At 37.4% G+C, this 26570-nt stretch overlaps 2 protein-coding genes and 1 long non-coding RNA gene across 5 annotated transcripts in view; 1 reads left to right on the top strand and 2 right to left on the bottom strand.

Moving 5' to 3' along the window:
* Window positions 1-420: 420 nt before the first annotated feature.
* LOC136672376 (uncharacterized) lies at window positions 421-3063 on the bottom strand. 2 transcript variants are annotated; one of them, XR_010795794.1, is made up of 3 exons: window positions 2835-3063; window positions 2128-2250; window positions 421-1051 (listed from the first exon to the last, which is right to left on the bottom strand). It is a non-coding gene; the product is annotated as an uncharacterized lncRNA (long non-coding RNA). The 2 variants fall into 2 exon arrangements; XR_010795793.1 differs by having other exon boundaries at window positions 2635-3063.
* A 2265-nt stretch (window positions 3064-5328) lies between these two features.
* On the top strand, window positions 5329-7988 carry klf2a (Kruppel like factor 2a). The gene is made up of 3 exons (XM_066647519.1): window positions 5329-5549; window positions 5917-6745; window positions 7134-7988. The coding sequence occupies exons 1-3, from the start codon at window positions 5478-5480 to the stop codon at window positions 7307-7309; spliced, it is 1077 nt and encodes a 358-aa protein (XP_066503616.1). The 5' UTR covers window positions 5329-5477; the 3' UTR covers window positions 7310-7988.
* Window positions 7989-15486: 7498 nt separating this feature from the next.
* The window catches only part of eps15l1a (epidermal growth factor receptor pathway substrate 15-like 1a), a 55242-nt gene continuing 44158 nt past the window's right edge, over window positions 15487-26570 (bottom strand). Inside the window, exon 25 of one of the 2 annotated variants that reach the window (XM_066647139.1) lies at window positions 15487-19992. In XM_066647139.1, the coding sequence (XP_066503236.1) occupies window positions 19846-19992 (147 nt within the window). In that variant the 3' untranslated portion in view covers window positions 15487-19845. The remainder of the gene's footprint in view (window positions 19993-26570) is intronic. The other variant, XM_066647140.1, reaches the window with a different exon arrangement.

Raw genomic sequence — 26570 nt, forward strand, 5'->3', positions numbered from 1 at the left:
TGTTTGTGCTCTGTTCTCTATTACACATTTCAATGCTGCTCCTTGTTAGATATGGCTATTGATATTCCTCATTTAAGCATCACTGCTACCACAATGGTGAAATGTCATACACCTTATTAAACAAAGCATGGGTCACTACTCAGATCTGACCTGCCTGGGAGGATTTGTGAAGCCATTGTAAAGAAAAGAAATGTGGGGCATACTGTATGTCAGCTATAGGCTTGAATTTCCAAACCCAGATAAAAGCTAATCCGAGGCACAAAAGACGTTCAATACCTAGTCCCTAATGACAGCCCTTATGTGCAAAATGGATATCTAGAAAAACAATCTGTACAGGAAGAAAGTTATTGTATAATAAATTTACTCATGTCAATATATTGAATATATTACTAATTAAAAAAAAAGTGAATATATTACTAATCTAAAATATTTCTCTAAACAAATGTTTATTTTAGGTGACTTAGTCGATTCAGTCACATAATGAAAACCCCTAATTAAATTGCATTCTTTGTTGATATGAACTTACACCTATCAGCCACAAGATTAAAACAATTTACAGGGTGAAGTGAATATTATCTCATTAAAATGACACAGATCAAAGGGTGGGGTATATTAAAAGTCCTGAAATGACAGGTTTTGTGGGTTGTTCCCAGTATTCAGTAGTAGTCATCAAAGTGATCAATGGAACAACCGGTTAACAAGTGACACATATATGGGTGCCTAAGCCTCAATAAGGTACACTGGGAGTGAAGGCTACGAGGTACATGGGTGGCACGATGGCACAGCAGCTAGTGTCGCAGTCACAAAGCTCCAGGGACCTGGAGGTTGTGGTTTTGAGTCAGAATCCGGGTGGGTGACTGTGAGGAGTTTGGTGTGTTCACCCAGTGTCCGAGTGGGTTTCCTCCCACGGTCCAAAACACGTTTGTAGGTGGATTGGTGACTCAAAAGTTACCGTGTATGTGTGTGTTGCCCTGTGGTGCCCACTCCATGGTGTGTTCCTGCATTGCACCCAATGATTCAGGGTAGACTCCGGACCCACCGCAACCCTGAACTGGACAAGAGGTTACAGACAATAAATGAAAAAATGTTGTTTTATTCAGCTTTCTACAATTTATTTGTTATTATATTAGCAAGGACAGGAGCAAAATCTTTTTATACATTTACACTTATCTGCCAATATTCTGCCACTAATTTGTACATTTATACCCCCCCCCCCATGTGCCTAATACACCATCATTTGTAAAATCTTTAATCTTGACACAAACAGAAAGGGACTGTATATAAGGCCAAGGTTATCACACGTATACACATACATATCATCTCAAATGGTATATCCACACAATAAACATGTAAATGTAAATGTGTCCTTCCATAACCACCAGGTTGTTGTCAAAGTGTCAGGTTGTTGGCAAATTTAACATGGTGTCAGACAGGTACACGATGTAAAAGGTACACTCCAAAAAAAGGCCACTTCTTACAGTTTCAATGTCATTATGGCTCATTGAATAGCTGAGATTTATGGTGAAATCATGTGAGGTGGTTAAAAAAAATGTTCAAATATATCAAAGGATATATCAGTGCAATTATTTTACTATCACCTGAGTCTTAACCACAATCAAATATATTGTGGTTAATATTCCAGTTTGACTACTGTGTCTGGCTGGCATGTCTGGCAGTGCCTCATCTTTCGTAAATGTGAAAACCTTACTCCTCTATCCCATATCTAAAAAATATGTGATATCCCATATCTAAAAACTACTAAACCGCATAAACTTAAAGAAAGGGCATGTATGTGGGTTTACTTCCCTACTCCCATAACTACACTGTTAACATATGTGCCAAAAAAATACTAAAAAAATCATGGTACTTAATAAATAAGTTTTTGACCACTTAAGTGAATTCAGTTAAAGAGCACCTACAGCGGAAACAGATATTCTGTTGTACACACATGGATAATACAATATTTAAAGGAAATTATAAAATCAAATAAGCCACTGTAACTGTAGCAGCTGTGCCTGAGTTTATGGTCACCATGCTGAATGTTTCGCTTCAGCTAGAGGGGTATACAATTGCTCAGATTTGGGGTATGGAACAATGTAACTGAAGTGAGTGAGCACAATTCAGTACCTTCAGGGGGAGCTGAGACTGGCTTTTGTGATCCAACAGCTAACGTCCTTGTTGTCACAAGCCATCAGATTAACAAGGCAATGTTCCACAAACTAGTGTAACTCTTTCCCAGAAGATCTAAGGCTGTTAAAAAAGCAAATGACAAATTCCTTTAAAATATGCCTGAATCAGCAGGTGCCCACAAATTTCTTTATCTCCAAAGCATTGTATTCCCAAACTAGAAGAAACAATGCTGAGAGAATGGTGTTCCTAAAACATTTGAAAAAAAGCATATATATATAATATAACATTTATATTAGGCCTTGTTATCACTAACACTGTTAGCACTTGTTCACTATGCAACTTTACTTCCTTACTTTTTAACTATACCCACTGACCATGAAAAAACAACCCTATATCTTAATTCTACAAAAATGATTTCAATATAAAAAGTGACCCTATAACATAGTCGTATGGTCTTAAACATTAAAATATAAAGTTGTATCTAAATGTGCTATTAGCTATTACCTCTGAGAACAGGCTAAGCGTTAGCACAAAGACGTTAGCATTACTATCGTCAGAAGTTCAGCTATTAGTTCCCGGACTGTCCTGCTAATGGAATGCTAACATCAATCAGTTGTGTTTTATCTGTATTAAGAATGGATACACGTTTCCAAACCGAAGCCTTGTTGATGAAACTCATTTACTCTTGTTAACTGCTGTGATACCTGGCAAAAACAAAGCCCCCCTTGGCCTCCCGTGCCGTTTGCATGTGAATGGGCCTTGTGAATGGCCGCTGATAACGGTGGCGCCTGCTGGCTGAGAGCAGCCAAACTGCAAATGAACCGGAGCCAGAACTTTGTGGAAAACTCTGTAGACAACCACCAGCCTGTCAGGTGTCAGAAGCCATGAATCTTCAGCTGGCATCTTAGAATTTCCCGTTCCACATTAACTTGTAAACGGGGCTAAATCCAAGGCAAGACGTTTTTAGAAAAACCTTTAGTTAAGCTCTGTATGAAACTATCTCCCTGTCTCCCTCTCTCTCTCTGCTTTCCACTTTTCGTAAGAGAGAGACTTACTGAGAGTGGAAAAGTTTTTCAGAGAGAAAGAGAAGGCGCCTGAGAGAAAAAGGAGAACGCGCATTAATATATATATATATATATATATATATATATATATATATATATATATATATATATATATATATATATATATTAATGCGCGTTAATATATATATATATATATATATATATATATATATATATATATATATATATTAATGCGCGTTAATATATATATATATATATATATATATATATATATATATATATATATATATATATATATATATTAATGCGCGTTCTCCCTTAAATTTGAGAGAGAGAGAGTCTCAAACTTAACTCCCTTCCTTGCCATACTCTTAATACCTATTTCTCTCACTCCATTGCCATATTCTTTCAATACCTGTTTCTCTCACTCACTGATTAATTCCATCACTCGTTCTCCCACCCCGCACTCATATCTCATTTAATTTAACCTTTGTTTTTGTTAAGACCCCCATTAGTTGCTGCAACTTTTAATCTCGGTGTCCAACAAATCATGCATTAACCACAGATAATTGCAAAAAAAAGAATGCAAATTAACTTAAATAATACATTATATAATAATACATCAACGATATTATACAGTAACTTCATTTATGAAAATTATTTGTTACTGCTTTGATTTGATGTGTTTATCTATTCACTCCATTTTTCACTTTTTACATCATTCACAAACTCATGCACCTATCAGTATATAAATCACTCACTCATTCAATCACTTGTTCGCTCATACTGTTTGCATTCACTTAGTAATTTAATATAAATAATTTCTCATCCAGGCACTCATTCTGTTTTTGCCTAACATACACACTGCATTTGTGGATTCACTCAACACTCCACTCATTCTGTCATTTATTAATTCCATTTCTCACTCATTCAGTCACTCCCTGAGGTATTCCTTTACTCATGTAGTTACTCTACTCTCTTATGTAACCCTTGTGTATACATTCCCTCATTCAGTTAGTCTAATGCCTCATGTATTCCTTGATTCATTCACTCACTCTACACCCTCATGTATTCCTTCACTCATTCATTCTGTTCACATCACTTGTTCAGTAACTTGTTCACATTATCTCACACTAAATTTATACTATCCCTTATTTATTCATTACTTCACTCATCCAAACACAAACCCCTTCACACATTCACTCATTTCTTTACTCCTATATGTAAGCCCTCATATATTAATTCACTCAACATCCTCATGCTTATTCAGTATAATCCCTCATGTATTCATTAATTCAGTCACTATTCACACATTCCATGCTTATTCATTCAGTCACCTGTTCACACCATCCCACAATATATTTCATCCCTCATTTATTCATTAACTCACCCAATCACATTAATTTGCCCAAGTGTATTCATTCACTCACACCATTTGTTCCCTCACTCAGTCCCCTTCTCAAACCATTTAGAAATTATTTACTCTTTATCTAATTCATGCCTTCACTCAGTGAATTGCTTATTCTCTCATTCATTCCCTCAGTTACTTGTTCACTCCATCCCAACCAAAATTATTCATCATTTCACTTACCCAATCACCTATTTATTCACATGTTCGTTAATTTCTTTATTCCCACATGTAAGCCCTCACACGTTCACTTATTCAGTTAGTTGTTCACATGTCCCTTGCTCATTCACTCACTCACTTGTTCACATCATCCCATACAAAATGTATTCCATCCCTCAATTATGCTCAGATGTATTTATTCCTTCACTCATTCAGTCCCATTTTTCACTCCTTCCAGCACTCACTCCTTAATTCCTTCATTCACTCAGTCTACCCTCATGTCTTCCCTTATTCAGTTTACTCCCTCATGTATTCTTATATTTATTCAGTCAGTTGTTCATACGTGTCTTGCTCGTGCACTCACTAGTTCTCACAAAATTTAATCCAACCATTCATTGACTGAAGCACACGTCTATTCACTCATACATTCCCTCGCTTCTTTTTAATCTCTCACTCGTTCACTCTCGATCGGGCTCGGCTCTTTTATACTGGAGCTAAAATTAGGGACGCCCAGCACGTTTTTCCTCTCTGTGCTATGATTGGTGGAGCGTCGCTGACGCAGAGCTTATAAGTGGCCAATGAGCGCGGCTGGTGGGTTTGAAACGTCAGGTCTGCGTGTTTGGAGGCGAGAGTCTGAGCTGCTCCGCTCCGTGCAGCGGACACGCTTCTTCGCAGTCAGCACGCTTCACCACTCACTTCAGCGCTCGCTGCTTCTTTTTTTCCCCTGGGTTTTGTAAGCACTGGACCGACTGGAGATGGCCTTGAGCGGGACCATTTTGCCTTCCATTTCAACTTTCGCCGCGCAGAAGGAGAAATGTTGGGAAAACGTGAGTATGCCTCGGTTATTTGGAATATTCCGCTTATTTGAGTTTTTTCAGTGAAAGGGTCCACGTCCTCTACAGAAAACTAAGCTAAAATTGTGCACAGAAATGATCTAACATAAGTATTTACCGTAGAGTGTTTGTTAATTTCGTTTTACTTTGAAAATAAACAAAACACGCACTTGGACCAGGCTATCCAAACGTCTTCCAGCAAGCGTATTTACGCACAACTTGATTGAGCGCACTTTTCACATTGGAATTTATTTTGCTATTTGCCTAAGCAAGTACATGTACATCTACAACTGCATTTCACACTGTGAACGCGTTTGAGTGAGTACTAACCACTTTTATTTATTTTATTTTTTTTCCCCAGAGGTGGAAGGAAGACCTTCACCTGAGCTGTTTGACAGACATGTCCACAAGCCTGGACGGAGCCATGGCTGGCAGACACCACGAAGACGAGGACCTAGACAAATATCTGGATCTGGAGTTTATTCTGGCCAACACTGCTGGTGCTGAGAGCCTTCCATCCATGTCTATGAGCATGGGAAGTGGCTACAGCAGTGGCTCTGCCTCATACCAAGTGCCTGAACACGGTGCCTCTCCTCCTGGATATGGCGCAAGCCTCATGGCTGAGCTTCTGCGCTCCGAAGCGGACACTTACTGCCCTCCACCACCCTCCAACCACATCCAGGGACGCTTTATGTTCCGGTATCCTGTTCAGGACACCATCAAAACAGAGCCTTGCTTGGACATGGATGTGAACAGCTACGGGCCAGTCATGGGGATGGTGCCCAAAATCAAGCAGGAGGCTGCCAGCAATGGAGCCTGCATGAGGGCTTATGATCAGCCACTTCTTGCCCATTCTCCCCAAGGCGCGGGCAGCATGACCCCTCCACTCAGCCCATCTGAACTGATGCACCCGGAATGCCAAGCCCCCGGCTGCCACTCGGTTCCCTTTTCATCAGGCTTCCACACTGGCTTCCCCCAGCCGCCCTACAGCACGGTGCCTATGCCCAGCACTGGCCACAGAGCCCTGCTCACGCCACCTTCCTCTCCGCTGGAGCTGGACACCAAGCCCAAGCGTGGACGTAGGACGTGGCCCCGAAAGCGCACAGCCACACACACCTGCACATATGCTGGCTGCGGCAAGACCTACACCAAGAGCTCACATCTGAAAGCGCACCAGAGGACGCATACAGGTGTGTTTCAGCTGCTTCACTGTTATAGTTATGTTTTTAGCATAGTGCTGGATGGATTACTGCTGCATTGCTGTAGTATGCTGCTAAATTTTGCAAACTCCTTGGCAAATTACATGTGTTTAAAATGAAAATCTTTCACAATAGGCAAAATACAGCACTGTGTGTTCCATTTATTTGTAGAGTTTGAAATATTGAAAGACTTGAAAGACAAAAATATTTATGTATAATTTCAGCAGTGTTGAATACAGCAAAAAAGCATGCATTTCGTAAACCCTAGCTTATTTCTATTTAGAAAATTGAGTATGTGGCATTGCTAGCGCATGGTTCATTGTTTAGCATGTACTAAAGTTACTAAAGGTCTAATCAAGCCATATATTGTCTGTTTTAGGCGAGAAGCCCTATCACTGCACCTGGGAAGGTTGTGGTTGGAAGTTTGCCCGCTCAGATGAGCTGACCCGTCACTTCCGCAAACACACCGGACACCGGCCCTTCCAGTGCCACCTCTGTGAGCGAGCCTTCTCCAGATCTGATCACCTGGCTCTCCACATGAAGAGGCACATGTAGGAGTCGACATTCCATGGACCAAAGCACAAACATGAACAATGACAATAGAAACAAATGCTGGGACCATAAAATTTTTATATATATATAAAACCCATACAGCATCTATTAAGTTTGTTACAAGACAAAACACGAACAAACTGGACACTGTGCTGAATGCTATGCACCACTGTTTTCTCATCGTGTAGCTGGTACTACTTTTTTAAATGGACATATTTGGAACTTTTCAAAGAGCAAAACCACTTGTATACGTTGTTAGGCTGGACCTACACCTCTGACGCAACTGGAATCGGTGTAAAAAAAAAAGTGCTTCAAAAGTCATGATGGTGCCTTTATTACATGCAGGCTATACATCTCAAGTGCCATAAATATTTGATCTTTTTTATTGTATACAGCTGTTTCCAAAAAAGAAATAAGCTTTGAGACAATGTTTTTCTTTTCTAAAACGGCCACACACGTGAGCCTGAATGTTTTGGCTCCATTTACTTGCATTTTAACATGTAAATCAGGGTCTCTGTTGTTTATATGGTTTCTACATGTATTTTAAAAGTTGTATTACAGACTGTCCTATCTTCAAGGGCTACAAATGTTTTGTGAATTGTTCCAGAACAAAGTCTTTTGACTTGTACATAATTTATGCAATGTAAATAGTGTATTTACTGTACATATTATTAAACTTAAGCGAGATCTACTTTTTGTGATGGCTTTTGTTTTAAAATCCATTCAGGTAAGCAACACTGGTAATCCACCATCTGCAGTGCACACTCAACTCCAAGTGTTCTTGTTCCAAGGCCCAAGTGCAAGGTCTCAGTGCTTGGGACAAGTTTAGTGAGGTTTTGAGCAAGTATGCAATGTTTCAGAGCTGCCAGAGTAGCCCCCACCACAGCTCTGAGGCTACGACTATAAATACAAACATTACATTTACATAATTGAATAAATGTCATGTCTAAGCAGAGGGGAAGTTCAGTGAAAAGGAAAAATACAGCAGGGTGGCAAGACTGTTTTGAGCTTCAATGCTGTTCCACTCTTAAGAATACAAGACATGTTTAAGTGACTGACAGATCACTTGCTCTTAGCTGTAAACCTGAAGTGTTTCAGTGCAGTTTTAAAGTCAATCTATGGGCCTACATTGTTAGCAAACATTTTGAACCTATTTGGTTTCATAAGGGGCATTCTGTGTTTTTAGGTCACAGAACACAATCTCATTTCAATAAAGAAACATGGCCCTTGGTGTCAAGATACTGGTGTATTATATACTTGACAACTTGTTTTCTTGCGTGTGAACCTAGTTTGAACTAAATGGTTCACACTAGTACAGGCTGAGAGCTTTCTATTATATCAACAGTTTGATTCTGCGCAGCAAAGCAGAAACAAAACACCTTTCACTACTTTGAGAAATGCAGATACCATATCAAGATCTGAGTGCTATTTTGAGGGAAAAGAGGAAACGCAACTGTCAGTAGCTGGCATATTCACTCAGGCACAAGAAAAACATTTTCAAATCACTTTAAGGTTGTTTTCAGATCACTTTTCAGCTTTTTATTATTATAAATATTATTTAAAATTGCATTAATGTTCAGTCTGCAAGATATGTTCCAAGCTACATTACCATATCAGCCTCGAATGTCTTCAAAGTCTATTCAAGTACTGCTAGCTTAGTGTTGTTCATCAAAATGGAATTATGAAATCATTTATACATGGTTGCATATAGTGCAGTGTCTGTTGAACTTTTGACATCAATTATATTATCATTTATATAACTGTTAATCATTAAACAACATTAAAAGAATAAACTTCATATACCTTTTACTGTGTAATTACTAACATACAGTTATCATATCCTGCTAATGTGGGTTCCCTCTTTTTCAGTGACACACATGATGCGGACTTCAGCCGATAGCTTCCCTTGTGGATAAAGTTAAGACTTCTTGAACCAGCTTTTTAATGGCTGCAGATGCTCTGTTTAGCCTTCAAACCTCAAACTATGCAATAAGTTGAGTCATCAGCTTCAGTTTTAGCCAGGAAATCACAAATGGCTCTTAGCCAGTGTGTAACTTTCATGCAGAGATATATAATCTCGAACCATCAAATGTCAAACAGAATTTCTCAGGGAGCTGGGTAACTCAAACCATAAGTGAAGATATACACTGAACAATCACTGGATTAGGAACACCTACCTTGTATGTACACTCATTGTCCATTTTATCAGCTCCACTGATCATACAAGAGCACTTTGTAGTTCTACAATTACAGACTGCAATTCTATTGTTTTCCTGCATACTTTCTTATCCTAATTTCAGCCTGTTCTTCAATGGTCAGGACCCCCACAAGACCACCACAGAGCAGGTATGATTTGTGTAGTGCAGTGACACTGATGTGGTGGTGGTGTGTTAATGTGTATTGCGCAGGTAGGAATGGATCAGACATAGCAGTTGCTCCTGGAGTTTTTAAACAGTGTCCACTCTCTTTTAGACACCTACTTTGTTGCATCCACCTTGCATCTGTTGCTACACTGTTTGTATTAGTCGGTCCCTAGTCCTTAATCAGAGGACACAGGACGCTGCTCACAGGATGCGCTATGTAATTGTAGAAATAAAAAAGGGCCCTGGTCAGTGGAGCTGATAAAACATATCATAACCTAGTGATCATTCAGTGTATTTTCTATTAGATATCCCTAATTTTGGACTTTCTGTTTTATAATATATTCCCATATTTTTTTCTGTTAATGTAATCGCTAAAGGCAGTAGAGAAAGCCATATACTTTGGTATATGCTGGACTATATTTCACTCTAAAACCTCCACAAAAGACATTAACTTGAGTGAAATACTCATTTTCCTACAACTTCACTAGAACAGTCCAAGAAAGGGAGCCAACCAAGGCTCCAGCAGCAATGGTGGCTACTAAAGCACATTATTCATTTGGTAGGCATTTTTAAGCCTATCATAACTCTTCATCTATATGGTTTGAAGAATATGGCCTTCACGTCTGAATGGGGAAAGGTCAGCGGCTTAAAGAGAAACACATTTAGTTGAAGGAGAAGTGTGGAGTACAAATCCTGAATATAAAGTGCATTAAAAGCCTCATAAATGATGTCTTCTGGAGTTAATCTGGAAATCCAACTGAAAACATGTGAAAGAAGGCCCTTGGCTAAGATACATACCTTAACAGTGGGATGGCTGTTCAAACAAATGCAGGATTTTCACAGTGGTGAATCACTGGAATCGCTCAAAGAGTATTTCAGAAAATAGAATATGCGACAATCATGCATTGTGTGGTGGCTTCTAAATGAAAGTTCTGGGAATGGTAGAAATGACTTGAGTGGAGTTGGTTTTGCACAGTGGACTGGCACCACTGCGCCTTTAGAAAGTATTGGAATGCCACAGGATAAGTTTGCCACCTGCTGGAATCCCACTACAAGTTCCCAACATTACCAGCCACTGTCATTTTTTTAGCCACAGCCCTAAGCTAAGCATGTGTTCACACTTATCAGATTAAAATAGTAATAGTGACACTAATAAATGTAAAAGTAGTAAATTCTGTTTGACTTTGGCTTTTAGCCCTTTAGACAGCACTGCAAATGATGCCTTTTGGACAACATTCAGAAGAATCTCTGTTTCAAACTAGAATAATACATATTTTTATTCCTTCAACGATTGTTTAAACATAAATTGTTTTAATATAGTGGTTTATATAAGATTTAAAACAATTTTGGTGTATAATTGTAACTGTTACTTAAAAATATTAAAAATGACAGTTGTTATTTTATTAAAAAATCTATTATTAGTTTGCTACGTTCACAAACATGAAACATGTTTAAACATATTAAAATAGATTTTTTAAATTCATTCATTCATTCATTCACACTCACACCTTAGAACAGTAGAATCCTTTTTAGTGCTATACAGAAAGGTGCTACATAGAACCATATTAATACTTTTTTCATCAATATGAAGTACATTTTCATCTGGGGAAAAACCTTTTGGAAAGGACCATTTATTTTTAAGAGTGTACTGTAAATCCTTCTGGATGTCTATGACTTGATTATTTGTCTATTAAAATTTTTGTCTCACTTTTGATTACAAAAACTTTGTTTAATGCAGCAAAATTACTGCTGTTTGTATTAAACAGCATGATAAATCTGATGTGGATTTTACTATGTGGTATAAAAACACTGGTTCTCATGCACTTAAAAGACGTTCTCGGAAATAAGAGGATGTTCTGTGTACTATAAAGGGTTGCAGGTGTTCTACATGATGTATTATGTTATGTTATTTTGTGGGAATGTACTTTTTAAACATGTGCATAGTGGTCCGTGGTGGGGTATGGATATCGGCTGTGTGTGTGTGTCACACAGGTAACATGATCCATTTTGAACACTTGGGACGTGAGCACAGTCTTTACGGACATAAACATGTAGGCAGCTGGCTTGAGGGAAATTGTGTTTTTAAAACCTGCCACTAACACAACTAATGGTTGTGATGGAGTATTGATTTAAAGCAGTGTGCCATGTCGTATGCTTGATCTGAGATCTGTGCAGTCTGCTCTTGAAGTGTTCCAGACGCGGCAGAGTTTTGGCGTATTTAATCAGCTGGCCTGTGAGTGAAGGTTCTCTCTGCAGAGTAATGCCGCCCAGGGGATGTTGTGGTACAGACAGAAATGTTGGTGCTTTCCAAAGGCATGGTCAGGAGAGGTATGCTGGCTAATGGAAGCCAGATGGACGCCCTTCATTATGCTGTCACACCAGTGTGGTTTTTTTATCAGCAAGGGGACTATCGCCTTGCAAGCTTTGTTTTGGTATGTTACAGCAATGACGTGCAGAAAAAGGACGACACGCAGTGTCATCACCTTCTCCAGATGTTTTGATTGACCACAAGTTTAATTGATCCTGGCTCCAGTGCCTAGTGAAGGATGGATTTAATAATTCAGCATAGAAATCTAAGGCATCCAAGAATTTAACATATATCAATCCCAAAATAAAAATATATATATATATTACAAATTGAGGCATTATGTGAAATGTAGATTAAAAACAGTAACCAAGAATTAGAAAATTCTCATGTTTTTAACAAACAACTGCCCAAAGATTCCATTAGCCCACATTACAGCAAATTAGGGGTAAATGAGCAGGTTATGAAATCACGCTTAAGTGTAAAAAAAATAGCACACAAAACAAGAGGCCTTGTATCTTTAGTAGTTTAACAACGATGTTCCTCAATAAATGATTGCAAGGTTTTTAAGCCTTTTGTACACTGTAATTTTTCAGACAGCACTGCAAATTGTGTCTAGTCAGTATTCAGAAGAATTAGCATTCCAAACTAGATCAATGTATATCTTTAGTCCTCAAAGGATTAAGCGTTAAAGAAATATTTTTACCATGGCGGTAAACAAGATACTGTCCCAAGTTTTCAGAATGTGTTGTCGGAATTAGGTGTGCAAATAAAGTTGCGATTTTGGTGTAAAGTATAATTCATTTATTGTCTGTAAACGCTTATCCAGAGCAGTGGAGCCTTCCTGGAATCACTGGCCTGCAAGATGTGAACACACCCTGGAGGGGTCATCAGGCCTTCGTAAGGCAACTCATTCATTTCTTTACACACTCAGACCTATGGACAGATAGTGTCACTGCCGCACAGCTCTAGGGTCCTGGGGCTGTGGGTTCGAGTCCTGCTCCAGGTGACTCTGAGGAGTTCTCCTCATGTCCTCATGGGTTTCCTCCCTTAGTCCAAAAACAAGTTGGCAGGTGGATTGGCCACTCAAAAGTGTTCGCAGGTGTGAATGAATGTGTGAGTGTGTTTTGCCCTGCAATGGACTGGCAATCCCTCCAGGTGTTTCCGCCTTGCGCCCAGTGATTCCAGGTAGGCCCCACACCCATGTCAACCCTGAACTGGATAAGCGATTACAGATGATGAATGAGTGAATACATGTTTTAGATTTTTGCTGTGAGGACTTGATTGCATTTAACCACAAAAATATTAGTGCGGTCACATAACGTTTCATGATCACAAAAGTAAAGTTTGGAGCTTCATCACTCCAGTTTCATTTCTACACAGCCCAGTGCAAGCAATTTTTTTGGCACTGAGCATGGTGACCCTAATCTCATGTGCTCATTCATTCATTATCTGTAAGCACTTATCCAGTTCAGGGTTACGGTGGGTCCAGAGTGTTATAAATTCTATACATAGTGCTTCAATGTGAAAATTATATAAGTTATATATATAAGAAAATATATAAGTGCCTGTGTCAACATTACAACTTCAACATCACTGTGATGTTTCACTGACCTGTAATTATGGAGAATAGAACCTCTGTCCTTGCTACTCTGGGCTCAGCACTGCAGAAATAAGCGCTTGTAAGCGCTTATCCAGTTTAGGGTTGCGGTGGGTCCAGAGTCTACCTGGAATCATTGGGCTCAAGGTGGGAATACACCCTGGAGGGGGCGTCAGTCCTTCACAGGGCAACACAGACACACACACAAATTCACTCACACACACACACCTACGGACACTTTTGAGTCATGGCATGAATTAATACCTTAGAAGTGCTCACAAAGGCTTTGACAATATTAAACCTTTTTCTAGAGAGTTTTACTAGAGTTTAATGATTGTATCTAGAAAAGTGTCTTTTTCTTCTGGCAGATTTTTATTATTTCAAGTCTTATTTCTTGGAAAACAAGCAAAATTATCCATATTATTTAGTGAAACGTTAAATTAGCTGGCAATGTATAAGAAACTTTTATTGGATATAATGATGTAAAACAAGCAAATACATCTATAAATATGTAAGTGTAATAAATCTTTGAATACTAGACCTAAAGACTTTGACTTGTAGTTTTATCAGATGGGAATGTCACACTTGGAAAAACAGTCTGCAACAATCTGCAGGCTTAAAAACCCCCAGATAACAAATATGCAGCACAAATAAACATCAGCCTCAGAATCTGGAAGGTAAGCATAACTATCTCACTTCGCCATTTTTATTTCTCTAACAGCAAAATCCATGCATGTCCAGTGGATAAAAAGTTAAGGTGGAATTTCCTGTTAGTTCATACCACTAAAAAGTCAGCTGACATCAGCACAGGTCCTCCTCAGTTGTCCTTCTGCAGCTGCTAACAGTTTACATAATCTGCTAGAGGTCAGTACTGTCTGAAGAAGTTAAAATGCAGTTTCCACTGCGATGTGAAAAAATATATGACAAAAAGTCCTTCATCCAAAGCAAACGTCCTGGCTGCAATTTACACATTTGCAGGAGAATGGAATGTAAATTTTTACACCCAGAGACAATATAAAGCATGATTGGCCATACAACACATTCCACTGATCAAGGTGTAGGCCATCCCATGTTAACTTATATCAGCTAATCCTGGTCACATAACTAAAAATATCAGCAAAACAAACAAAACTATACAAACCTGTTCATATACAAAACTGTGCTCAAAGCTTTTAAGCTATTAAATTTTAATATTTTGTATTGATATCTTTTAACTGCACATTAAAGGCATCATGATTGTAAAGAAAACACTTTTTATAAAATTCAGAAGGCGTTTCCTCACCATTTGCTAGGTTTCCAACCTGTTTTCGTGCTGGAAACTAGTCTGATGTGTTTACGTAGCCCATGTCTGTAAATGAGAGAAAAGACAGACTGGCTCGTTCTGGTATGCTAGTCTTTCTCTCTCTCTCTGCTCATGGCAGAGGCATCTGGAGTTTTCAGTTTTCAGACAATGGAAAAAACTCCAAACTCTGAAAAGCTGAGATGAGGTTATTGCTTTATTACTGCTCCATAGGTGGGTAAAATATATAAATTTTGCTATTTCCAACCACTTAAGATGGAAATGTCTCCAAACGCAGGAGAAGGCTAACTACATTACCTAAACTGCTACAAATCTAAATAACTTGAGTTACAAATGGGTTTCTGTGGTTATTCAAACAGTTGCTAAAAAAAGTTAAACATTATCTACGTACAAAAAAGGAATTCGTCTTCATTACTCAGAATACAATGAAACATTGTAAAACATTGTGTATCGTGTTTATAGCAGGATATGTATATTTCAGCTGTTTAGTCTTTCTGTACACAGGTAAACTCTATTTAACATGTGATATACAACCTTATAGTGAGAATTTTGTAGGATTTATATATAATAAATACTGACAATACTGAAGCAATTAACAAGGTTTTGCTTTTTTTATTCATGGAAATCTGTGGCTGAACATTCTCTGAATAAGTTTGTGTGACCCATAGGTAAATTAACTAATCAGTTGTCCAATCTAAATAATCAAACGGCATCCATTCATGTATCTGAAATTGTGTATTTTATTCTAGGAAAAAAAAAGGGACCACATACTGAGCATTGCTGTTTTTCTAATGCCTACCAATGTTTAAAATCTTGAAAATGTTTAAAGTTACAGATTAGAAGTTATTTATGCTTCATAGGACACATAGAACAGATGTAATATACACTATGTACTTTTTTAAAAATGCATTTCAATATGAGGATTAATAGTTTCATTTTTCCATTATCTACAAAGGCAAGAGTCTAAGGCAAGCCAAAAGGAAATTGCTCCACTTAAAATCTGTGGATCATTTGCCTTAATATGACAACAGACATGTAAAATGCTCATATTAAGAGAAAGGGGGGAAAAAAATAAAACGGGATACAAAGATTCAAAATGGATTTACAGACATTTCAGCACACAAATAAAAATATACAAACTATTGCACAATGGAGGTATCAGAGACAAATACAGCATGAGAGGACACTATGAAGTTTGAAATTATTTGATGAGGCAGGTTATTCCACGTCAGATGATTTTCTGCTATTCATATTGACAGGTTTAAATAGCTGCATTTATTTAAATCTGATCAATATACCTAATGCCTTTAATAAGATGTAATAAGTCAATTAAAATAATATTTAGACATTTTATATTTATACCTTAAACTTTCTTAAAATTCTCAAAAATTGAAATATTAGTTAAATTGACTTTTACTTGTCAACATTTTTAATGCAGTGAAATTGAGCTTAGTCATGGCCTATGCAGTGCTTTCAAAAGGATGTAACTTGTAAGAAAATGATGTAGGCTAAGAACAGGCTGAACAGGTTTTATTAAACTTGCCCAGCATGTAACTGATAAAATAATACTGTTTATAACAAGGTAAAATGAAAAGGGGTGTGGGTTGGGGGGGAAATGACAGGTTTGGGTAAAACATAGTTGGCAAAAAATCAAAGGCAAAGCACAATTTATAATTGCTGGCCAAAAAATTATCAGCTATGGCACAGTTTTTAAAATGGGTCATTCTGAACGCCTCAAAAATTTCCACATTAAATGTCAGTAACGAAGTCTGATTTGAAACCTGAAACCAAAATAATGTACAATCACATTAGATTAGAAGGGCTCTGAACATGAGAAAGCAGTTTGAATACATCCACGAGCCACAGAGAGATGACACATGTTTAAAAGAGAACAAATTCTGAAAAACAGGAGTAAGCTTGAACTTGACAATTAGCTAGACCACAGGTTTAAACAAGCCAGGCAGGACCTCCAGCATAAGGTTCAAGTAAAATACAGTAAAAGCTGTTTTTTTTTATTTAGCAAAACAACCCAGCAAAGTTGTATCTTTAGTAATAGTGAAGTGTTATGGAGAGATAAGGACTATAACAGTAAGGTAATTTAAGGTAGTACTGATGTCAAGTTATTAGTTCTAACAAAGTGTCTTTATTTAAACCTTGCATTAACATTCTTGTCTGGATTCCCTTTAGTTTTCACTTTAACGCATTCCCTGTTTGATCAGATGAAATTATTTTAGTCTCACAGAGAAATCACATCAACATTTACATTGTTTCTCTTTCACTTCCTACTATGAACATGATTTTTCAGGAGCTTTAAACAGATTACAAGAGGGTCTTTTGCAGCGGCTCTGGCCATTTCTAAGGTGATCGGCTCCACCACGGTCTTTGACAAAGAACTGTCTGTTGTGAGAGAAATAACACATATGCATTTGGCTGTAAACCAAAAAGAGTCAAGGTGCAACTGTGGGACCTGGCACAGACACAAGATACAGTACATGGTCCCAGCCTTTTGTTCTTAGCAAAATAGCTTACAGTATATTTCTATGCAGATATCAACAACACATCAATTTACACTTGTGTTAAATGTGGTCAAGATCTATGTCTGACTAGAGGAGGCAGTAGAAGTAAATTTCATAATATGCACAAAGTTCCAAGCCGGGAGACGTGTGCTGCACGTTTCTAGTCGAGCCTTGCATTTTTAGCAGAGTCTGCATGTTTTTAACGGAGCCTTTGCGAGCAGGATTGGGGAAGGGCAGGGGTGAATAGGGCTTTTCGTTTGTGGCCAAAATCTCGTCCTTAAGCACACAAAATAAAATAAAAAATCACTAAATGATATGCTGTTGTAAAAAATTAACCATTAAAAAAATTATATATTGGTGGTTGAACTAGTAATATAACCATTTATGGTTACGAAATGGGATCAGTTTTCCATATGGAACGGTGTAAGTTTACCACAAAACATCTTTAATATTTAAGACAGAGTGATACAGCATAAGGAAAATTTGTTTCTACTCAATTTACAAATTTCCATAATACCTCTAAAAGTTCCATATGCCAGTGGTTCTCAAACCTTTTATGCAGTGCCCCTTTTTGTTTTTCCCCACCCCACACCATACATGTCTTGCCTCCCCTGGAATTGATTCTAAAAAGTTTAATTCATACAAAATTGCAACTTCTTATTGAACAACAAAAAAAAATTGTGACAAACATTTACATTAGAATCATTACAAGAGAAATTCATTGTATATGTATTCATTTGGTTTGCTACACCCCCCTGCAATAGCACCCCACTTTGGGAACTTTGCTTGTAAACAGAAACCATGTCCATATATTTCAGCTGATTTAAATTGTTCATATCCTACGCATGTACCTATACAACATGGCAACAGCTTGTGACAAGCCAGTCATTCAACAATGTGTCACAGGGCAGTGCCTGGTGGCTCGATAAAGTGTTTTCCTAATGTATATAACAGGAGTTTCTTACAGTCTGTTAAAACAAGTCTCAAAACATTGATAACATTACCTCACCTCTCCATATAAAACTAATCCCATTCTAGAAGACAAATATTGTTGTGATCTTACCACTTTTGAGGTTTGTGCTTATAGGCCCAAGCATTGATTAGTTATTCTTCAACTTAATAAAATTAGTCATTTAAAAATTCTGAAAATAAATGGAATAAACACAAATGGATTAAAACTTTCTTAAATCTATTTTGCTGTCTGTCACTCCAGCACCATGACCTATTAAACAAAGCTCTGCACCTTCTCTCTTGTGAGCTGCACTGTAGCATCGGAATCTGTCTAACTTGCAGAGTTTTACATCAAACAGTACTGGAAAATAAAACTAATTTACATTATCATTTTTTAGGAGTTTCAGTTTTAATCAAATAATCCTTCCACACACTTACCAAAAGCAAAGCTGCTTATTATTACACCTTTTTTCTCCTGTTCCCACAAAATTAAAGACCCCATCCACATATATCCAGATGTTTTTTCCTCTGTATTTCAGCCTTGTTTCCAAACAAAAACAGCCTAGTCATCTTTTTATAAATTCCAGTATCATTGTTTTCGTGTTGATAAGCAAAATGTAGCTAAATTAGAATTAAACTCAGAAATGAATGATGTACTAAATAAACTGAACCTGGCTCATTTAAGTAGGGTGTCAACTCCTTTGCAAATATAAAAAAACCTCATTCTTTCTCATGTTACTATGAGTTGCTATGATCTTTAACCATCCATAATGTAAACTTTGATACAAATCGAGTGACAAGCTAAAAATGCAACTCATCTTCTCTGACTGATCAGGGCTGCTAAGATTGCAGTGCAGTCATAGTGATGTAGCAACATAAACCTATAGCAGCAAGCACCATGTACTTGAACTGTGTGCAAAATTTTGAATCTTAGAGGTCAGATGGCTTGTGATTCAAATAACTTTTCAGATGTAACACACTATTGTCACTTTGTTACTATATATATATATATATATATCCATCCATGTCGACCAGGCCTGAAAGAGATATATAAGGTACTAGAGATAAAATCAGTCACTTTTGGGTCTCTGTAACGTTTGTTGTATCTTTTTCCACTATAAAGGGCTTTGAAAGAAGGGTGGGCTTATTGATTAAATTCACTACCTATGGCTCTGTTAACAGGTTCACACTAGCTTGTAACACACATGCATGAGCACACAGCCACGCTCACATTCACGCGTACACTCACAAATCGATACCTTAAACAAACTATTTCAGTCAGAGTAGTGCAGGTTAATGCAGTGCATGTAGAATGAACTAGCCCATTCACAAAAAATATGGGTTGTCCCATATCGAAATGTCACATTTGAAACAAAAGGAAACATTTAAACTGTGAGAACTCCCTCATGTTTTTTTTTTTTTTTTTTTTACTTTCCTTTCCCACTGCAAGCACTCTCTCATACGCATAAACACTTCACTGTGGATGTATGCAAGGACATGAGGGTCAGGTGTTGGTCATTTCAGCTTTGCTGAGGGCAATGGCAAGCTCCAGGTCCTCTTGTTCTTGCTGCCGGAGTCTCTTCAGCCTCTCTCGCTCTGCTCTCTCACTCTCACGCTTCGCCCACTCCATCTGTTGTGCTTCATTACCAAACTGGTGAAGAAACAAACCACAGGGCCACAAGCTGTCAATGCTAGCTCATGCACTCATTCAAACTACTAGAAAAGCTGAAGCAAATAGTTTTGCCCTTACTCAAGCTACAAACCTCACCTAGACTAGTATCAATATACATTAAACAGACAACAGGATCACAAAATTGTCCCCTCAAACCCTTAAAACTTATATCAGACATATATGTACAGTCATTCAAAATTTTGGTTAAATGTTGACTGAAAATATTTCCACATCCTCTACAAAAAAACCACTTCTGCTCATTTAAAACACACCATTTACGTTTATTTGCATGATTTATAATATTGGGGAAAATATCTCCTCAAAAATATGGCCAGTATAAAGATACTTCAGGTCATTGTTGGTTTTAAAATCTTGCACTAAAACATGCAAAAAATAAATATTAAAATTTGTTCCTTTTAGAGAATGTCCTTATATCCCAGAGGTGACACATTTACCTTCACTTCTCACTTTATAAGGAACACCCACCTCTACATATATTCATTCATTCATTCATTATCTGTAACCGCTTATCCAATTCAGGGTCGCGGTGGGTCCAGAGCCTACCTGGAATCATTGGGCACAAGGCGGGAATACACCCTGGAGGGGGCGCCAGTCCTTCACAGGGCAACACAGACACACACACATTCACTCACACTCACGGACTTGAGTCGCCAATCCACCTGCAACGTGTGTTTTTCGACTGTGGGAGGAAACCGGAGCACCCAGAGGAAACCCACGCGGACACGGGGAGAACACACCAACTCCTCACAGACAGTCACCCAGAGCGGGAATCGAACCCACAACCTCCAGGCCCCTGGAGCTGTGTGACTGCGACACTACCTGCTGCGCCACCGTGCCGCCCCCTCTACATATATGTTCTATTATATAAGATCCAGTTATCACTCACAGTACACATTATTCGTTTTTCAATGTATATGGATTGACATAAGAAATGGGTAAGTCAAAGGAAAACAAATGAAATAAATGAATGAAAATAAGAAAGTTTCCATTAACTAAACTTCAAAATAAATAAATAAATAAATATAATGTTGAAATAGTATAAAATTAAAAAAAAAAGTATGTAGATACAATGTTAGTTGTGGCCAGTGAGTATAAGTGAACACATTGTTTAGGCATGTCCAATCACTTAAGTACTTCATGCCAAATCAATGATTTGCTATATACAAACCCAATTTCCAACTTTGTAAGACCCAGTCCACACAGATCCATTTAGTTTTAAAAAAGGAGATTTTTCTCTCTCCGTTTTTGAAAATACCCCCATCCAGATGAATACAAAATGGCATTTAATGTCAGTCCAGTAGGGGACCATAGTACCTCATGAAGAGAAGCAGCAAAACACCATGAAGCATGAGAGAAACACAGATGTGTAAATCCTTAATACTCCCTATGTAGCGAACTATGAAAGTCATGGAAACACTGAATCTATATCTTAATAGTGATTATATATTTCTTATTTATATTTATTCATATGTAGGAATCTGAAACATAGTGCCACTGCATATACATTGTAGTTTAATGACTTTTGTACTTCACAATATATGGAGTGAGAAGGTAGGGCTGGTCAATAATTCAATATTAACATATATGGCAATATGAAATGTTTCAATAACAAGAATATGATTTTGAAACACTTTTCAATATTTCAGTTAAGAAATAATACAAGAGAGGGTGTGTTAGGACCTGAAATATTGGCACTGGTGTGCTGTGGTCGTAGATCAATACACCAATGCCAATATCTCCCGTTACAGCATGAACTTCAAGTGTATTATTACGATTATACCAAAATTCACTATCACTGTTTATAATTAGGTTTTAAGAAAAAGAAGACTGTGAAAATATTTTTGTTTGTTTATCAACATTTCTTGAGGAAGAACAGTTCTATTCTATCACACATTCCTTTTTGGTCTTTTCAACAAACTCTGGATATTTAACTTTTGCGATGTTGGACCCGCCCAGGATTTCTGAACTTTGGTTCTCTTCAGATTTCTTGGGAAACAAGGGTGCATTATTCAGAGTTGCTCTCTGTCTAAATCAGGATAGAAGCAGGGATAAACGCATGAAGTCAGTAAAATGTCATGGTTTAACCATTGTTTACAGCAGATTCAGATCGTTGTGGATATATATCATACTCTAAACAATGCCAAGTTCTCTCTGCTTAACTCAAGTCGAGGCACATTTTATTCTCTGCTGCTCTCATTCACCAGCTCAGCAGCTCACTTTTAACTTAAACACAATCACAAAAACCACATAGACATGGTAATTTGTTTACTGTTTTTACATTACTTTCCGATTTTCTTTGGTTTACAAATCAGAAAGCAGAAACAGTCCACTGTGCCATAACTCTACTTTGTTCAAAATAAGTTACGCAAAGTGAAAATGAACTGATTCCCTGTTGGGTGTAAAATCCAGGCACAGGGCTGTCTTGTAAGCGCTGGTGTCATTGCTAGGTTACATGTATTTTGCAGAGTGATACATGAAGAGCTTCGGTCAGAATGACCATTACTGTGTAATATAGGCATTCCTGGAAGGTCTCTCAGTCAATCACATTGCAGGGTTGGGACTAACTGTGACATAATATACAACATCTGTCACTGACTGACGTTAATTACAGGGCACTGTCGTCAGTTCAGCGCACTCATTTTAAAATTTAGTTTAAAAATATTAATATTGACAAAGCCAGTAGGTTTATGTTTGATGGTGATCTTGGAAGTTTTTCCGTGGATTGTATACTGTTCATGTCGGCATTGGAGTTATATCGTATCATCCAAAATTAAGCAATATATTGCGATATACATTTTGGCTGAAAATATAAATTTTTTTTTCATCAACATGAGAATGGTGACAATGGCGTTTTCAATATCTCCACCTTGGAGAGCATTTTAGAAAACCTCAGTTTTCAGTGACCTAAAACATTGTTTTTGTGGAGTTGGGAGGTCAAAACCAGACAAAGACTTTTTAAAAAATGAATGGATCCGTGTGGATGGGGCCTAAAAATGCTGTAAAAACTGAAATCTGTAATTTGTTAATTACAGAAAATGGTACAGAACACTAAAAAAAGTGGCACAGAGACATGTTTACCATTTAGTCATATCATCTTTTCTTTTAATTGTACTTTTTAATCCTTTGGAATTGAAAACACTACTTGTTGAAGTTCTGCAAGTGGAATTTTTGTCCATTCTCTCTGTACACAAGACTTGACAAGTAAGTGGCATTTAAAATTTGAGAAAATGTTTTGAGGGTAAAATTTAAGCAAAATAAAAATGTGATTAATAACAATTAATCAAGTACAATATAACATAATAAAATAAATATAATTATTCAAAATTAATCTGCAGCATGCAATGACTGGGCATGACTGGTTACTGTTATTAAATTAGCTGATTTTTAATCAAAAGGAACAATATCTACCACCATATTTTTCTCCACCATATTTTCAGACAATCTTACCTTAACTCTCTCAGTCACTGCAAGAGAACATTGAATTAGAAAGAAAAAAAGAAATCACAAACAAGAGAGAAAAAGAGAGAGAGAGAGATACAGCAAACTGCCACACACCATTCACTTAACTGTACACTAACAAGTGGATAGCTGAGTGGATGGCACAGTGGAGATTGAACAGACCACTAACACAAATGATAAATGATGATGATCATTAAATTAGGCGAAATGATGGACAAGTGAAGAAGCATGCATTGATATGAAGCTGGGAAACTGACAGTAGTGGAGGGAGACTAATTCTGTACACTTTGAGGGCAGATAGTGTGAACTGCATACAAATAGGACAGGTTTGAGATGAACATGCTTATCACACTAATTTTAAGTTTCCAGTTTCCAAGGTTCAAAGTAAAGAATGTTTTGCTCTTGTCAGAATAAAAGCCTTAGAATGGGCCTTAGAGGGCACATATCCTACATTATTATTATTATTACCAAGTAATTTGTGTACAACCATTTTACAGTCATCTTCCATTCCTTAAAATTAAACCACCTAGTATTATTTGTAACTTTTTAAGACTCATATTTAAAGACTGAGGTTTAAAGTATCTGGGAAGATAAGCATAGATTATATGCAAGCAAATACTGTGCCATTTTATACATGGGAATGGCAGCCTGGACCTTGAGGTCTGCAGGCAGGACTCCATGGGTTTCATAGATTCCCACAATATAATATGCCGCTAAATTAAATTTTAATGTCATGTGCAAGAGTGGCCGCTTAACAAATCCTATACGTGCAGGAGCGAGACGACATATACATGTGCAGAAAAATATGCTGCACATTAACAAATAGTGATAATAATAGTGATAATTAAAAAATGATAATAATCACCCAATTTCCATGCATAATTAACAAAAGGAAAAACTGCTAAATAATCAACAAGAAAGTAATAAACTCATTTTAAAAATGTGTGAAGCAACCCAACACATGAACAACACAAACTGTGCTTGAACTGTGCTACACAGATGGCAGCAATTAGGATTAATTTAGTGAAATTAAATTTGTAGGCTATTTATAGTTTTTGTTAAATATCATCGCTGTCCAAAAAAAAAACATTTATCTCCAAAATAGTAACTTTATATTAGAAAAAATAAAACTTTCAATGGAAGTCAGTGTAAAAATATTTTATTAATAAGTAATTTTGGAGCAATGGGTGGCACGGTGGCACAGCAGGTAATGTCGCAGTCACACAGCTCTGGGGACCTTGAGGTTGTAGGTTAGTCCCGCTCAGGGTGACTGTATCTGAGGAGTTTGGTGTGTTCTCCCCGTGTCCACGTGGGTTTCCTCCCACATTCCAAAAACACATGTTGGTAGGTGGATTGGCAACTCAAAGTGTCCAAAGGTGTGAACGTGTGAGTGAATGTGTTTGTGTCGACCTGTGAAGGACTGGTACCCCCTCCAGGGTGTGTTCCTGCCTTGTGACCAATGATTCTAGGTAGGCTCTGGAACCACCGTGCCCTGAACTGGATAAGCGGTTACAGACAATGAATGAATGAATGAATGAGTGAGCGAGTTTTGGAGCATTTCCATTGGTCCATTCATCATGACATTTTCACACAATGTGAAGGACAGTTGTTGTTTTCAAATCATTTAGTAAACTAAAAATCAACAGCAATGCAGATATTTTTCTTTGGACAGTGCCGATATACTGTTTTATTAATAATTATTTGTTAAATTGTGCTAGATAGTCCAGTAAATGAATGTGGTAAACAAATATTAATTAATTTATTTTATTTATAATTTATTAATCTGAAGTTTTCTGTGATTTTAGCACTTTAAATTGTGTAATTGCTGTGCAGAAGTTTGTTGTACAGCATTTCATTGATTTACATTCAGACTAAATTAGCTTTAGGTGTGTTTTGGGTCACAAGCAACCATTTGAGCATTGTGGTAACAGTTACTATACAAAATGATCAAAATGTGTCTAATATTCTCTTACAATTATTGAACCACAGGAAGACCAAAATGATGGCATGAATTTCTCAGCATGATAAGCATTTATTCTGAAGGGACAGTGCTCAAGAAACAGGAAGAAAAGTCAAAGATGGTTTAGCAAGCCCTGCGTCTTCATCACATGCATGGTAAGGAGAGAAAAGTGATGGCTGAGGATGATCACTATGATGATGGCAAAAAAAATCAATGGGTCTTAAATTGAGTGGGTTTTTGCATTATAAAGAAAGTAGGGTGCACACCAAATCCCATGCTGGGAAATCTCCAGCTTGTGAGCTGAGTAGTGATACTGCTCCTTTCTGCCAGCCAGTCACCATGGAACCATCTCCAAAAAGCAAAAACCAAGAACAGCACCTTACTAATCGCCACCGGCACTGTGAGGTGTATGTCCAAATCCCTACTTTCAAATATACGAAGAGCCTTACAGTACAAACAACAGGGAGATTTTGAAGGGTCAACTTTTGATATTCTTAGACCCTGTCCACATGTATCTGGATATTTTTAAAAACTATGTTTTTTTTCTGGGTTTTGGCCTCCCATCACATGAAAAGAAGTTTTCAGAAGTGCTCTCCAGATGGAGATTTCTGAAAACGCAGTTAACAGATATTTTCAGAAACGCTTACATCACACAGCCTGCCTGTCTCTGACTGAAATTCAGGTGTATTGTGTACTGTAAATAGGTGATAATTGATGTTATATCAGAAATATATAATGCATTATTAATATCTAAATTCAGTCATTTCATGACTTGCATAGTGTACTACATAAGGAGTATGGAGTGATTTGACATTAAACTTCCATGTTTCTCTAATGTTTTAAGGTGTTTTGATGTCTCTCTTGAAGAGGTACTATGGCCCATTACTGGACTGGCATGATAAGCAGACATTTTCAAATTTGTCTGGACAGGGATATTTTTTTCCTCACAATGTCTGATTTTAAAAATATCCCAATTCGTGTGAACGGGACCATTTCTGAGTCTGACCTGGGGTGGGCAATAAGGCAACACTATATTATATTGCCAAAAATATTTGCTCTTCTGCCTTTGCATGCATATGAAATTCAGTAACATCCAATTCTTAATCCATACTGTTTA

The sequence above is a fragment of the Hoplias malabaricus genome, chromosome 16, assembly GCF_029633855.1.
Source record: "Hoplias malabaricus isolate fHopMal1 chromosome 16, fHopMal1.hap1, whole genome shotgun sequence".
Taxonomy (NCBI): domain Eukaryota; kingdom Metazoa; phylum Chordata; class Actinopteri; order Characiformes; family Erythrinidae; genus Hoplias; species Hoplias malabaricus.